We start from the raw sequence: 15,614 nt of genomic DNA, 5'->3' as shown, positions 1-15,614 counted from the left end.
AAGGGTTTAAAAACCCTTCTTTTCGCACTAAAGGTTAGCTTTCAATTGCAATGCTTCACGAAGTCACTATCGGACGCGAAGCTTAAAATATTTCCTTAGTATAATCTAAGGAAATAAATCACAACATATACAAGCCGCCTGTATCGTCAATATTACTTGTTGACAGCAGTCTATAATCCAGAGTCTAATTTTTTCGGGGTCGATAGGGTGCGTATGAGTAGACTGTGATAAGGCACCGAATATGGTGTATTCGATTTTGACGGACTATACAAGACGATTTCCATAATATGAAGTTAAACCATGGGTGTTTTGGTCTTTGCTGTATCGAGTTCCCATTGTTGACGTACATTTGTATTTGGTAGTAAAGATATATTACTCTTAATCGCCCGTGAAGCACTACGAAATCATGCTGGGAAATATAGAAGAAAGACTACACATAATGCGTCTGCTTGAAAAAAAGATATTTGCTATGTTTCGAATGTATCGAAATTGTTTAAGAGAATTACACTTTTGCAACTTCGTATGTTGCCAAGCTTGCCTTGTTGACTGCAAGCTGTAATGGAAAAAGTACAGTTTTTTTTTATTTTCGAAAACGAATTTGCACAGTCCGGATTCTAAGACAGTATAGATATCTATTAAAAAAAAAAAGGGAAAAAAAATAAAAATCAGCTCGTTTAAATTTCACAGTTGTCTCCCTTCTTTAAGATTCCCTTGACATCTTTTTGAGCTAAAGAAATTGAGAAGTATATATATGGTGTTACTTAAATGGTAAGGACTGTTTTTAAGCCAATATTGAAACAAGCATTTTCTACGTTTTAAAACTATTTTAAACTAATATACGCCATTTGAACATCGGTCGGGTCGGGTGAGACATCAGTTATCCTTTTGGTAACGTTATAGTTTTATCACTGTAAAACTTACGCGATTCCTGCACTGAAAATTGTGCCAAGTGATTTTTGGACGCATCCGTTGAAAGTGAATTAATACCACCAAAAAAAAAGAGAAAACGAAATATTTCTATAGAGATCGAAACAGTCTGATGCAGGTGCAAGATCCGGGCAATAGGGCGGATACATGAAAATTTCCTGTTCAAGTTCTCTCAATCTCTACCGGGTGGTCAGAGATGTATGTGGTTTAGCATGGTAGAAGATGACATCTTTTCTGTTCACTAGTTCCGGTCTATGTTTTCTAATTTACTTGTGCTAATCCTGTCAGTTGTTAACTATAGAAGTCCTAGCAGTAACAGGTTATAGTGCACGATACGTTTCCAATCCTATAACATACCTTAATTTATCTTTGTTTGTGGTCCACTTGGCTTTAAAATCGACTTGCTTCCGTTGCGTTTCTAAAACGTTTTGCAAAAGAAAACGATGGAGTAAATAACTGTGGCATTGGGCTCTTTTTTGCAATCAGCTTTGTTTTGTTGTTAACAGCTGTTAAGTGGTAGAACTTCAACCCCTTAGCGATATGGTTCCATAGTTATTCATAGCCATGTCGGTCTTAGCCAACTTTGACAATAATTTTATCAACATTTTTTATATAATCGGGCAGTTACTAAGGAAAGCATCTGTCGTACAAAAATAGCACAGCCATATCCGATTACGCATCTTACAAATCTTCCAATGAACTTGGCTAACATTTGTGCCTTCTGTATGTGTGTGACCAAATAATCAAGTACGGCTAATTTCATTTTATTTTTCAAATTCTATTTTAGGGCTAAATGAAGGCACTCCACAATGTTAGCACACCTACTGGCAAATTTCAGCTTCCACATCCTCGACAGGGTTCACTTTACCTTAAATATGTAGCTTTAAAACCACTTAGCTAGCATTTTTTTTTTTCTTCTATATACATATGAAAACGTTTCCAAGGTTAGCTACGATAGATTTTGTGGTGTCCTTTTGAAAGAAATTATCCGTGGAAAATTTCTGACTGTATTGTACACGCAGTGTTTCGAGTCTGCATCGTGCCTGTAGTAAACAAACTCTTATAAAGCTCGGCAGAACTGAAAAATCGTAAATAATGATGTTCGTACTAGCGGGCAATTAGTTTTGGTGAAAATAAGAGAAAGCAGTACGATGAGCTGGATCTGTGAATGTACACCAGACAAGCATATCCGATATCGCCAGACGAACAAACTTATAAACTTTGTAGCCGATTTAAGTTTGAAAATATGTCGGTACATTTTTAGGTTGAGGCCAGATGGAGCTATCAGAAGATTTTTATGTTTATAGATATTAAAATGCCAAATGTCTTTTCAGTATACCAACACAAATTTTTTTCAATTGATTTGTAATTATATTAATTAATAATTATATTAATTTCAATACTGGAATTTTGCAGCGAGAAAACAATGAAACAATGAGTTTACAAGAATCTATTCTCATTAATCTATTCTCTATGTCTATGAGCTCTTCCGGAACAGAAATCCTTTTAATATTAAAGCATCTATATACTGGTCACAATGGTACTGCAAGAACTTATTTTGATTACCTATCTATCTATGTATATATATATATATATATATATATATATATATATATATATATACACCCATACTTCGCTCGACCTAGCGCATTTCTAACGATCAAAAAACAACGCAGAGGATTTACAATTATAACATTCAACGTGATTTCTTTTATCATCGCCATCTGATCGATAGTACCGGTATTGTTAATAGTATGTAATACAATGAAAAAAGAAGCGCGTCTTTTCATTTCGTCTCCGTTTCTGTCCACAATGGCTAAATAGTTTGTGTGTATTGCATATTTGTTATTTCTAGTTACAAATGGTTACCTTCCCACTCTTTTAGTCCCTCCTCGTAAGCAGCTTGCACAGAGTGGACTTAACGAGAACGTTTATACAATACAATCACATACATAGCACATTCATCGGAGCTCATTTGAGGTCCAATGAGAACTGATGGCACTTTGTGACCAATGCATGTTATCTATCTCAACTCCCTATATCTGTATAGTCATGTATATATAGATTTTATTGTGAATATATATATATATATATATATATATATATATGCATTATACTTCGAGGACTAACACAGAAGCACTTTGAGCTTTCCGCCAAGCGGCGATAACATTTACATATAATAATTTATAACGGGTACAATATCTAATCTAGAGTCGCCATTTTGGTCACTACGCTGCGAGTATAATATAGCTTCGGCATATGAGAAAGCGTACATGGTAGAACAGGTCCTTATCTATCGATGGAAACGCTATGGAAAAATTCATCGCCAACTCTTGTTGTTATTCAGATGGATCAAAAGGGTCTACAGTGCCTATAACGACTAAGCATTCCGCAGAAGCGGCAGTTCTTGTGCGACCCTTATATACAGGTTAGAAAGGTTAGAGTTGACAACCGGCTCTTTATTGTCTAGACTTTCGACAAGCTTTCCCGATGTCGTGATGCCGCTAAAGGTAGAAATTTGGATGTTTCGAGATAGAATTTCTGCCTGGAATTATCGAAGTCCGAATATGAACAGGCAGTGGCTAGAAACTATCCAAATATGCTCTTTAGCCTAAACAAATGCTTATTGTTTTATGGCTTTTCTGCAAAGGTGACGGCGATTGTCAACGATAAAATCCTAAAGCGGTACATTTACCACGATGCAACGCGCAGTGGCACCATCTATAGAGGATCTGCATAAAAATCTATAAATAATGCAAAAAATACAAGTTTCATAATAGCGGCATAGGTTTCATAATAAGAATATAAGGGCACGTTCTGTTTCATTCATTCGAAAGCCTAATACATTAAAAAGGGACAGCTTGAGAAATGTGAAGTGAGCTATAGATATACGAGAGAGCTACATAGTCAAAAGGAGCATCGACGGAAGGGCCATCATCAGTAATAACAGGGAAACCAATCGTCTTAAGTAGAATAGAATGGTTCCCATGTAGCGTCGCTCTGCTCGTACGTACAGTTGAGCTTGTATGAGGAGTGACGCTAGAGGGCGTCTTAGTTAAGACGACTGTCATACAGGAACAGGGTGGAGGAAATGTGAGCCATTGTTGAGCCCTCATAAACTAGCCGTACGTATTTACTAGCTTAGAAAAGCTGTCACATTGTACGTGCATAACGTCTACATAACGACCGGATGTCTATTCTATAAGCTAGGACAGTGTCACGAAATTCATGTAAGCTCCGAAACAATGACCTTATTATGATATTTCAATTGCGAGCTTATATAACTGTAAGATATAAATCAAACATACTAGAGCTAATAAACGATCGTGTGTGAAAAATGTTTCCAGCTCAATTGATGTGACCTAGCATTTTTATTTTTAATTCGTACGAATGTTTTTTCCTTACTACCGTCTCTATTAGCTAGCACGCGGAGAACGAGGTGGCGCTCATTTTTCCGGGTTCAGCGTTTTTGTAAACGTTTACGTGTCCTTCTTTTTTTTTTTTATTTTTTTTTAAACAAATGTACATACACTCAGGTGTTTAAATAATGTCCTCTGAATAGGAGCGAACACGCTGACCGAATTTTGCGTCATAGCATCGAAAATTAATCAAAGTTGTTTTCTTGTGCCATCCCCATAAATTATTGATATTTTAAGATATCCATTTGGTAGCTTTCCGTGAAGCGAACGGCGCAACGTCAATTGTTCTTTTTAACTATCATCGTTTTTAGCCGACGCTTTAAGAGGTGGCGTCTGTAAAAGCGGCTCACTCATTTATTCCGCATTGCCTCACTTTTCCTTGTATCTGGAACAGTCTTTCGTCATCTTTTTCGTCAACTTGAGATTTAATTCACTAGCCAATCGTACTGCGTGGCCAGTTCTTCCAGGAATTGTCATCCTTCAAAAAGGTAAGCAATTATAATATGTAACTGTTCCGATCGGTCTCGTTCTCCTTGTATATTTATTATACTGACGATTTGAACAAGCATCTGCTAATGTTAAGAGCTGTGACATTTGTTGTTGCTGTTATTGTTGGTTAAGCCTAATTTGCTGGACCTGGTAGTGCTAAATTTGTCGTTGTTGTTGTGGATCGATTGAAGGGGCTATCGTTGTCGGCGCACTGTCATAAGTGAAAGGGGTAAGTGGTTGAAATCGGTTGGAATGACTCGTTGGATTTGGCGCCCCACCATTGAGACACTTCGGCATTTCGAGCTCGTTGTCGTCAAAGTACCACACAGTTAAAGCGAAGCGAATACGTTCGGACGGAAGCACCTGGCAGATTTGGGTAAAAGCAGGAACGCATCAAAAACGGAACAAAAAGATCTTAGAAAAAGGAGGCTCGTACCAGAGAAGAGATGCAGTCGAATTTGATGTACACCTCTATTATAGGTGTACAATGTAACCAGTCACTTTCTCCACCATGAACGGGAGCTATGGAACTACATAGCATCGCCGTTATGTTAAGTGCTATATATGGGAACGAAAGTAAAGGTACAATGTATAGATCCGTTCAATCTTAGATAATACACTATTTGTGTGAATGGAAGGGTCCATTGCAGCTAAGAAGTTCATATTTAGAATAGTACTGTGACAAACCTCATGCGGATTTCGTCTGTCTGACCAAAACATCACAAGTCTATCGAGATTAGGTTCGACGCTGGCAACATGGGTTCGATCAGTTTCTGGGTATATCCGCAGAACGCCTCCATCTCGTTGTGCATTCCACCCCTAATGGATAAAATAGAGCCCGCATTTATTTGAGATTTGTATTTTTCTTGGCAACAAATAGTTAGAACTATAGTTTTATCTTCATCCGAAACAGGAGACTCGTTTGTATATGCAACATACACGAATAGACTGTGACCGTCTGACTCGATAGGATCTAATCGAACGACTAGTTAAATAGGCATAGACTTTCTAAACAGCAATGACGACTATTATGGCCATAATGTGCTACGCTGTGAGATTGACTTGGCGAAAACGAGCGACCAAATACAAACCTTATTTATGTAGTAAATGCAGGTTATCCTACGTCCGTCGAAATTTGGATTGTCCACATGCTTGTAATACCTGTGTAAAAATGCATCTTGTTTGTAATAAAAATTTCAACTGTACCAATAAAAGTTGTGATAAGGTTGATGGTAAATCTTTATAAAATATCGTTCGTAATACGTAATACGTTCGTAATAATCTCTCGTAATATAAGCAGTTAGTGACGCGTCATACTTACGCGTAGTTTCCTTATGATGCAGTACATAGGTACGTTACGAGAGAACGAAATGCGGTTTTCTAGCATTCAAATTTGCGAATTCTGATTACAGGCTACCGCTATGTAGTAGAGCAAGCGAGGTGGTATCTGTAGATAACATGACCATATTCCATTGCCTAATTATAGTTTTGACATGCATCCTGCCCCTCGTGTTGTGCATTTGTACTAACAGCTTCTATCCCGAACAGGATATCGTTGTCTTTGCCACCAAATTGTAAAATCTATTTTACACAGTCCTGTATAATCCAGGCGTCAGGTTCGTTGATGCTATCACCAGACATATGTGTGTGTATATACATATACATGGGAAACGGTTGCAGGGGAAAAAATCAAGAACTTAGCGATCATTTTGGAAAACGTAGAATTTTTGCCAAAGATGATATAAATGAAGATGTTCATCATGAGCAATAACCGATTTCATTTTTGACTTCAAAAGTTAGCAATGGGTAACGTCGTCTGTATGACAAAGATTCGAAACGTACGAGCGTCTGTCTCGCTTACGAATATTTTTAAGTGAGCAGTTTTGTTTAGTCCCTTCAACGCCAAAATCAGGTGACAGAAACCGAGAGCCTAAACGAAGTTCGATAGAATTCTTTAAGAAACTACAAGTTACTCGCTACCAGAATATTCACCTAGTTCCACCTCCTGGGTAGCAGGCCAACATCGCTTTTGTTCGCTGTGTGATTCGATATTGGCCGAACTCACCGGTCGACTCTCCTTGATACCTACACCGGGCGACGACTGAATCCAAGGATCTACGAATACGTCAACAGAAAAAGTTGTAGAGAAATAGAAAACGCAAGAACTAGCCACAGTTAGTCATCACCTGTTGAATATCAACAGGCCGTGCCAAGCTTATCTTTCACAATAGATATCTGCAGGCGACCCAGATCACCGACAGTGACTTCGGGTCATTTATAAGCTACATAAGACATAAATGGTGTTACGAAGTGAGCTACTCAGTCTTAATCGACAGATTGGAGGATATGTGTGTGGATTGCTGGTTGCTAGAGGAATCCACTAGAAATATTTTGTCGAACAAAATATTTCTAGTGGATTCTTCAAAAAAGAGAGCAGCAAAAAGCTTGCATCTAAACTGCTTTCAGGCCTGCTTTTTAATCTTATATTTCAATTTTTTTAAAATCAAATTCATCTTGTCAACCAAACTATTAATTATGACACTTCCGCTGTTGTTCCACTTATTCGTTACCTGATTAAAAATCGAATGCTCGAACAATACGTTTCGCTTCCATCTAACCAGGCGATATGGTCACCACGAACAAGAACTCCTTCGTTGCCAGCCGCATTAACAACTTGTCCTTGCTAGAAGTTCACCAAGAACATATTGGTATAGAACACCGATATGAAAAAAACGCTGTTTCCGTTGATTCTTTAATAGTCAAATAATGTGCAGTCTGAGGCATTATGATTTGGCTAGCGTCACCGATTCCATCGCAAGCTTACGCAGAAATCCACCGCCTGAGTGCGCCCACAAGCCTGTCACTTAAAGCACCAGCTGCCGAAAATCATCGCAGTACGTCGGTTCAATGATTTATTCAGAATAATGATACTATATTTACGTATGATCAATATCGAACCAAAATCATTCACCACTATGTTCCAGTAGGAGTGCCTAAGGGTCCCACCTGTACCCAGCAATCAATACAGAGTGACAACTGATGGCCTAGCATTTTTTTTCCACGGGTTTACGCTCGCGAACCTTCCTCTCCGAATAGACGTGGCGGCGTGGGTGTATTTTGTTACCATTTTACGAAACTGACTCATGACACGATATGTACTAATATAATACAAACTGGTGTACGGACAAGCTTCTTGTCTTAATGTCGCCACGGGTTTACCAACTGGTCGTATGTTTCTAGGTAATGCTGCCCGAACGGGAGCGTCAAAATTGGAAAAGTTCCGTTAATGATTCACTGACTGCTGTACAACCATGGCGCAATCACTTCTGACAAATGGCCTTCTACTAATACCAGCCATTTTCTGTATTGTGTCATATTATGGCAGCCATAGTAAACAGGAAGTTCGATACTTTGTAGCAGTTCATTCTTATTTAATAAGCGGCTGCGTGAATATATCAGCGAATATATATATCATAATTGTCGTTGCTCTCGCATAATACAAATCATCGCAGGCAAGCGCGCACATGAATATAGATTGCAATTGAAAATGCTAAAATCAACCGGACGACGACCTAACTGCCCCACTCACGTGAAATAGGTCCTTTTGCTGGTACAGCTGTACAGTCTCTTCATAGATTTCATTGGCTCTCACTGGTCCAAGAAAATTGTTCACGACACATACTCCAAAACGATTCATGTCAGTAATAACCTGTAAAACCGCATTAAGTTTCACATGCAATTTAGGCTGTCATATCTTGTTTGCGAAGGTAGGGGTAATCGCCATTGTACCTCCCCATTATTTTTCTGCATCGTTTCGGCTCAATTAACATGAGTTTAACACATATATATGTATATGTAGTAATCTGCAGTATTCGACACACCCACCTACCTGCTTCTTAACATTCTCGAGCCAATCAATTCCGGGTTGCGTAATCGGGTTGTGTATCTGATGCTGTTGAAATAGTTGTTGACCTTGAAGTTGACTTTGTTGCTGTTGGTCCAGATGCTGTTGCTGTTGCTGTGGGAAGTCGAACGAGTCAATCCATTCGTTTTGGCTTGAGCAGAGCTCGTCAACAAGGGACTGCAACTCTGCGTCACCCACGAACGGTTCGGTGACATTTTGGGCTTGTTGTGACGCTGCTTGTGACTGGATGCCGTGTGGTGGCGATATCTCGCTGGGCGTTTCTTCCGGAGGAGTAAGTGGGCTGTGAGGTACGGATTTCTGTACCACGATGAAATAGGTAAAAACGCTGTCATTAGTCGTATGTTCATTGAGACAACAAAGGCGAGATAAAGAAATATTTATTCCTTGAAGTAGTATGTATTTTACATAGTTGTTAATAATAATATAAATAATAGTAACAACGAATTACTCAAAGCCATGCACAATAGATCAATAAAATAGTAGTAGTATTATTATCGTAACATGATAGTGTTGTTGACAAGGGTCAAAAAATAACTTTTTTAACTTGTTTTGATAGCTAAATTACTTAAGTTTTCGTACATTGTAATACACGGAAAGGTCGCGAAGTGAAATAATCCTTAACGTTTTCATAAACAAATTCGATAATGTATGAACAAACCTGTTGTTGTGGGTCCGGCTGCTGTTGTTGATAAGATCTGCAAACATGCTTATGGGCAGCCCAATGAGTGACCTGATGTTCCTTACAACAGTACCTAAAATCAAAAACGTTTCTTACAGATACCATCTTCTGGATATCCGAACGAGACAACTCCTTTACATATCTTGAACTCTGTTTAATTTTTTTGAAATATAGTTATATCAATTTATATCAATCGTCGACAAAACGGACAATCGATTTGTGCAAAATCTCCTCATTCCATCTAATCAAACTTACTGGACATTAACTTTCCCACTGTAAAGCTTACGGTTTCTGCAGACTGAGTTCAAAACCGCATGCAAATAAGTATTTTTTAGGACAATTCTATTATACGGTAATTGAATTACTTAAGCGGATTGAATGCCTACGAAAGCTTTCCTTTAAATGGAAAACTTTGAAGCATCCCAGTTGAGAATGATATTGACACGGAATATGTCTCCGTCTTATCTATTTCGTAGGCGTTATCATTACACTGACGACACAACTACTAACCTGCATTCATTTCAAAAGAGTCTCGGTTTGTACAATAAAGTTCATTTTTATTTGATGGTGAAGTTGTACAACACTAAACTGTTTTGACACAGGTTTGCAAATTTCGAACGCTTTTTTACTAGCAGTAATGAAACCAAGTGGCTAATTTCTGTCATCGGTAGCCACGTTAAGCAGTCGGAGTATAGAAGGACACCATCGCCCCCACATTAGCGATATAGACAGATATGTACTCCAGATAAAAAAAGATTAAGTGATATGATTGAAGAGTCGGAGTGTCGGCTGTGCCAGCCGTTCAAGCTGCTCTGTGATAGAGGCTCCTTGTCAGGTCGAACTTGATTAGCCGCGAATCGTAAGACAGCCTTACTATGGATCCTGAACACTCACTTCACGATTTTGTTCACAGCGTTTTATGCATTAAGATAATGACAACTTGATTTAACAATTCAGTTCTATAATAGAAACATTTGGTACGTCAATCTGTTAGATCTCAACGTCAGTCTTGTACCACTGGCAAAGGGATCCGCTTGGCTCGACTTCCTCTCCACTTGCCATGCGTGAATACAAACGTCACACAGGCGCGCATTTTTGAAATTCAATACATCCGGTAGAAACAAAGCAGAATGATGTTTTGTAGCATATAATAACTACCGTATTTCTACGGCTTTAGGGATCGATTTCACTGATTGCCGAAAATACTATAGTTGACCAACAGAATAATCGTGAAAATGGAATAACATGAACTGTAGCATTGAGCTGGGTAACAGCATTATAATGGTAACTACTAGAGCCTATTTTGGATACGTTATGAACGGATAGATAATAATAACAATGATCATACTATACAACGTATTATAATCTAGTCGAGAGCTGCTAGCTATCATGTTATTCCTACCCGCCTCGAAACCCTGAAAAAAATTCTGCCCGCTGTTTAGATATTGAACCTAATCCTTCCCCATTATTGGAACTGGAATATTTTCAACACGGTTAAGCAGTGCGGAACCTAGTCGTTCTCTTCTGTGATACATGCAGCTACTATCATAGTTAATGACCCACCTCCACCAAAAACCACATGGTTTTCATTATGAAGTTATATAAATATCCCATTAGTCTTTGCATTTGCTCACCAATTTCTAATATAACATATAGAACAATAAAGAGCAACACACTACTTTTTTTTTTTTGTTTTTTTTTTCACTTATTACCATGAAAAACAGATGCGTAAGTAAGCGGAATCGCACATAAATCTTGAGTCAAATCGAGAGCAAGCACAAGCCGTTGGTATCCATTTAATGTATATCACTATTTTTGGATAGAGATTCAGCCATTTCAACAAATCAAAGGTTGTTCAATGTAACTTAAGCGAAAATGATGGAAAATGAATGTCTTGGAGCACAATCAACTAATTCTATACCGATAAAATTTAACTACCAATATATGGTGTTAGCCATACATTCCAATAAATAATGCCGGATTTGCGGGCTGCTCTAAGAGTTGATTTACTATCAATGATTTTTTGCTAAGTAGCTATTTCGAATTCTGTTTTTTTTTCAATTTGTTTTTGATTTTTTTACGGTTGTTGAACTCGGTGCTCTAAATTTCATCAAGAGATTAAAATTCTTATGCGGCATTATTAATATTTTCATATAAATCTATTAAAATTAATCTAGATAAATGATGTGTATCTAAAGCAGCTAGATCATCTGACCAGGCGGGTTCCACGCATACAGTCATATTTCTTGTCAAATTGAACTAGTTTTTCTATGCTAAAATGCCTTTTAACTATTAGGTTTTGAGTGCTCTCTTTTCTCGTTACCTTTATGCTGTCTGTTTACTTCTATAAATCATTTAAAACTGATCTTTTATTGCTCCTCTTGTATCCATTACTGCTCAATAAGCAGAATGTTATGTTGAGTTCAGGCTTCAGAGGTACAAGTTGGAAGCAGAAGGTTAGAAGAAATACATCTTCGACACTCGATTTCGTTTACTGCGAAAACCAAATACCTCCTGACATATTGCATACAACAGATACGCTGCAAGTCTATAACTGGAAAAAAAATACTCAAAACTGGTTTGTACAATGATCAACAAGAATCCGTCTATGGCCCAATTGCATCCACTGAATGAGCCTAAATAGGCGAGAAAAAAATCATCTTTCTTAAATAAAGAATGTGAGGGCCGCCCCGCAAGAGCTTGGTAAAAGAATTTTTCAACCTATTGTCTTCTCCCGACTTTGTTTTGATCTTCTTCGATCTTTAAATGATTTATTCTACATTTAATAGCGAAGAGGGTTCCAGGGCTTGGTTGGACGAGTTTTCCAACATCAAACTTCAGCATTTCTGCCGAGAATGAAAGATCTATTATTTGATAGATGGGAAAAGGTCATGAAGACTGCTAGTTAATAAAATCCATTAAGGTGCTGCGTTTTTTTTATAAAGTTAAAATATAGGCAAAATACTTATGTTTCAACTTGATACTTGTCGATTGTTGTGTTCTGGTCTACTTCGTAAGATAACTTCTCGACTATTACAGAAAATATCAAAGTGGACGCTCAGTAATGGTGGCGAACATGACAGGGCGTTTTGAAAGGTGCCTTAGTAATGTTAGGCGCTTTTTGATACATGCAATATCTCGTTGTTCAACATTCCATTCTAAACGTCCACGATAGGACTAGAGGCCTAGTCACGAATCGGCTCCGATAATATAAGACCTTGGGATTTTTTTAGCACTGATAAATAATAAAATACCCGCCTTTCTTTTGGCAACTTCTAAACTCTCGAACTATTTCTATAACTATAATTTTCTGAATACGGGAAACCTTTAAATTGGTTTAGTTCAGTAAATATTATCTTTCCTATCAGCGTCCGAACTATTGAACGGTGCAAAATATAGTTGAACTTTGCAGAACGTTTAAGATGAGTCTTGTAATAGCAATGGGTAACCTAATCAGGAGGAAACGAAACTCCTCGATAAGCTATCGCTAACTGGCCACAAGACAGGCTGATTTATTTATGCCAAGGCTATTTGTTCTTACGTACAAGGGTCCATGTGGGAATCTAAATCAAAAGGTCACTAACGAAATGCATCTCACCCGAGTGATAATTTAATTCGACATTTTTTTAATCGACGGTGTAACTCAGCAAACATGTATTATGACTATTAATCGCGCTTTCTACTGAACTGTGCCTTCCACTAAATGTTCTCCACTCAGTATTCAAACTTATATATCTCTAAAACATAAACCCTAAATACCCTTTAATCTGAGTTGTTTTGAATTGAAAATCACACATTCGCTCGCCCGTTGAAACGCTCATTTGCAGTTATTGATAACCAAATGTCCCGCATAATTCCTTGATTGGATTGTTTTGTTACGGATCTGTCTACTTCGAGAATACTAAACAAGCTGGCGAACTAAAAACTATTTGGGACCTGCATCGTTTAGTCATGTTATTGCTTTCGTTAAGAGAGTTGACTTTATTTTATTAGGGTCGTTTTTAGTCGAAAATCGGCAAATGTCTATCGATTCTATCGATCGATACCTGGACTGAAAATCACAAGGATATAGCCAAACGACAGTTTTAGAGTTTTTGTATCGTTTTGATCACACGGACGCACGACATCATCTCTCGGACAACAAAACAAAAACACAGGGGTAGCAGCTACGAGCCATTGTCAAACAATCCTCGTTTATTATCACTTCGCTATCTCATTTTGGAACTGTCAACAGCATGTTATATTAGATGCTCGGCATTCACGTTTTGTTCGAATTGTAAACTTTCATTGCAACTGTATTATGACCCAGCAAACTATATTCACATTCTAGAACGGTGTATCAATACGTTTCTCACCCACGTCCATACCCTAGACCTCCCTACGCGCGGCCAGCAGTAGCGAGACGACGCTCGATGGATGGACGACGTGACCAGCAAGAATTGGTTGAGTACGGTTCAAGTCGAGCTGATTCTATCGATCTGTCTGATATAGGAAGACCCATGACAGCTACTCACCACGCATTTTTACAGGCGGCACACCGCTTCAAGTTCTGCTGATGGCCACAAAGGTGACAGTACTGAGGCGTCTTAGACCGTTGCTGTTCTAGCCTGGTTTCACCTTTCGAGGACATCACCTTCCGAACTTGCGCCATATATGGAACGACGAACTGAGTAATACCCAGAACACAGGTCCAAAAACACACACATACAAGCACACACACAACGCAGTTATCCGCAACCAATTCACGAAAACTCAGCTGGTTTTCGTTGCTCGATCAGACTGCACTGTTATGATATTTCTTTTACTATAAACACCGCACGAAACTATTACGAGAAGCCATTGTTGGCAGCAACTAAAATGCTTCGTAGTATCTATACAACACGAACAGTGGAGACAGAAGTAGCAGCTGTGAAAGTATTCGTCAACATTAGATCCCGCCAACTACGATGCCTCTCCCCCACGAAAGGCTTCCACTCGTTACCGATCCGATGTCGTACTAAACGGAGTGTGACTGGATTCAATCGTCATTTATTGTTACAAAAAATCTATACATATCTCCGGGGTTCTGCTTCGTTTATCTCCGTATGGGTTTCCCGCCGCTGCTGCTACTGCTGCTGCTGCTGCTGCTGCTGCTGCCGCCGCCGCCGCCGCCGCCGCCGCCGCGCGCGAACTCTCAAGTGAAGTACACGTCGACACGTTCACCATCGACTGGGGACTGCAGAACACTTCACTATAGGCTCAATACCCGATCAGACTATCGACGCAATCAGCAAATCAATAATGCACTTAATCAAACAGGCCAAACACACAGAAGTAAAGCAAATCCCACTGCGCACTGACCGATTGCTGTTAGCTGGCCATCAAACCAGACTGCGATCGTGGCTATGCTGTACGTAGCGTGACGACTACTGCCAAGTGTTTTCTCTCTGTTCTGCGTCGCTAGACAGGGTCGCTGTTAGTGCAGCAACGCAGCAATGAGCCCGTACCAGCAGCAGCAACAGCAGCAGGTCGCTTCAGTTGCGGCAGGAGTAACAGGGACAGCTTTAGTCGTAGCAGCAGCAGCAGCACAGGAACACCGAGTCTAACAGCTGTTTACGTTCGGCAGGCGGGCAGACGAGGAGGTCGACGACACACACAAAGCACTCATCGTCGCGCCAGGTGAAGGGCGGCAGCCGTCGCCGACGATGGTAGCGCCGCCTGGTGAACGTCCTAGTTCTATCGGTACCTGTAACCTAATACGGAAACTAAAAAAAATGTGGATAGGCAGGAGGCGAAAAAATGCTAAGATAGAGAGTGGGATTACAAAGACTTTAAGAAATAAGGCAGAACTCTCTCGAAGAAAAATCATATGTATGTATGTATATATATTAATACAAGTCTTGTTTAGAAAGTTAACTTTATGGCACTTCTCTAGGTTCTTTTGAGCTATGCTGGGATACGTTTTGCAAAAAAAATCGGATAAATATATGGGAGCGACCACGTGCACATTTATCGCGGAATTTAAATAGACCTTCCAATAGAAACAAAATCGAAATTAATCCCCGAGAATAAAAACAAACATCTTTAAGGTCGACTCTTTCGTGGACGTCGAACAGCATGTTGTTACTTATGTGTATTATCATAAAAAGGAAATAACTTCAAATAGGATTTGATGTACTTTAGCATGACTTCATGT

At 39.0% G+C, this 15,614-nt stretch overlaps 1 protein-coding gene across 1 annotated transcript; it reads right to left on the bottom strand.

Annotated features, from left to right (window-relative positions):
* Positions 1-2,607: 2,607 nt before the first annotated feature.
* LOC111268555 (egl nine homolog 1) lies at positions 2,608-14,988 on the bottom strand. Its single transcript, XM_022847617.2, has 9 exons — positions 13,954-14,988; positions 9,419-9,512; positions 8,725-9,057; positions 8,425-8,544; positions 7,406-7,518; positions 6,828-6,950; positions 5,927-5,996; positions 5,523-5,654; positions 2,608-5,198 (listed from the first exon to the last, which is right to left on the bottom strand). The coding sequence occupies exons 1-9, from the start codon at positions 14,088-14,090 to the stop codon at positions 4,992-4,994; spliced, it is 1,329 nt and encodes a 442-aa protein (XP_022703352.1). The 5' UTR covers positions 14,091-14,988; the 3' UTR covers positions 2,608-4,991.
* Between the last annotated feature and the right edge of the window lie 626 nt (positions 14,989-15,614).

Source organism: Varroa jacobsoni, unplaced genomic scaffold, assembly GCF_002532875.2.
Source record: "Varroa jacobsoni isolate VJ856 unplaced genomic scaffold, vjacob_1.0 scaffold_137, whole genome shotgun sequence".
Taxonomy (NCBI): domain Eukaryota; kingdom Metazoa; phylum Arthropoda; class Arachnida; order Mesostigmata; family Varroidae; genus Varroa; species Varroa jacobsoni.
Note: the sequence above shows the minus strand (reverse complement) of the source record. Positions and strands in the feature narration are given on the sequence as shown.

What these genes read in the sequence shown, in the direction of transcription:
- LOC111268555 (XM_022847617.2), bottom strand. Translation starts at nt 14,090, where the DNA reads ATGGCGCAAGTTCGGAAGGTGATGTCCTCGAAAGGTGAAACCAGGCTA. An exon ending in AGCCGGACCCACAACAACAG is followed by an intron (nt 9,058 to 9,418) that starts GTTTGTTCATAC and finishes ATCGTGGTACAG; the next exon opens with AAATCCGTACCTCACAGCCC. An exon ending in GCATTTACTACATAAATAAG is followed by an intron (nt 5,655 to 5,926) that starts GTTTGTATTTGG and finishes TTTATCCATTAG; the next exon opens with GGGTGGAATGCACAACGAGA.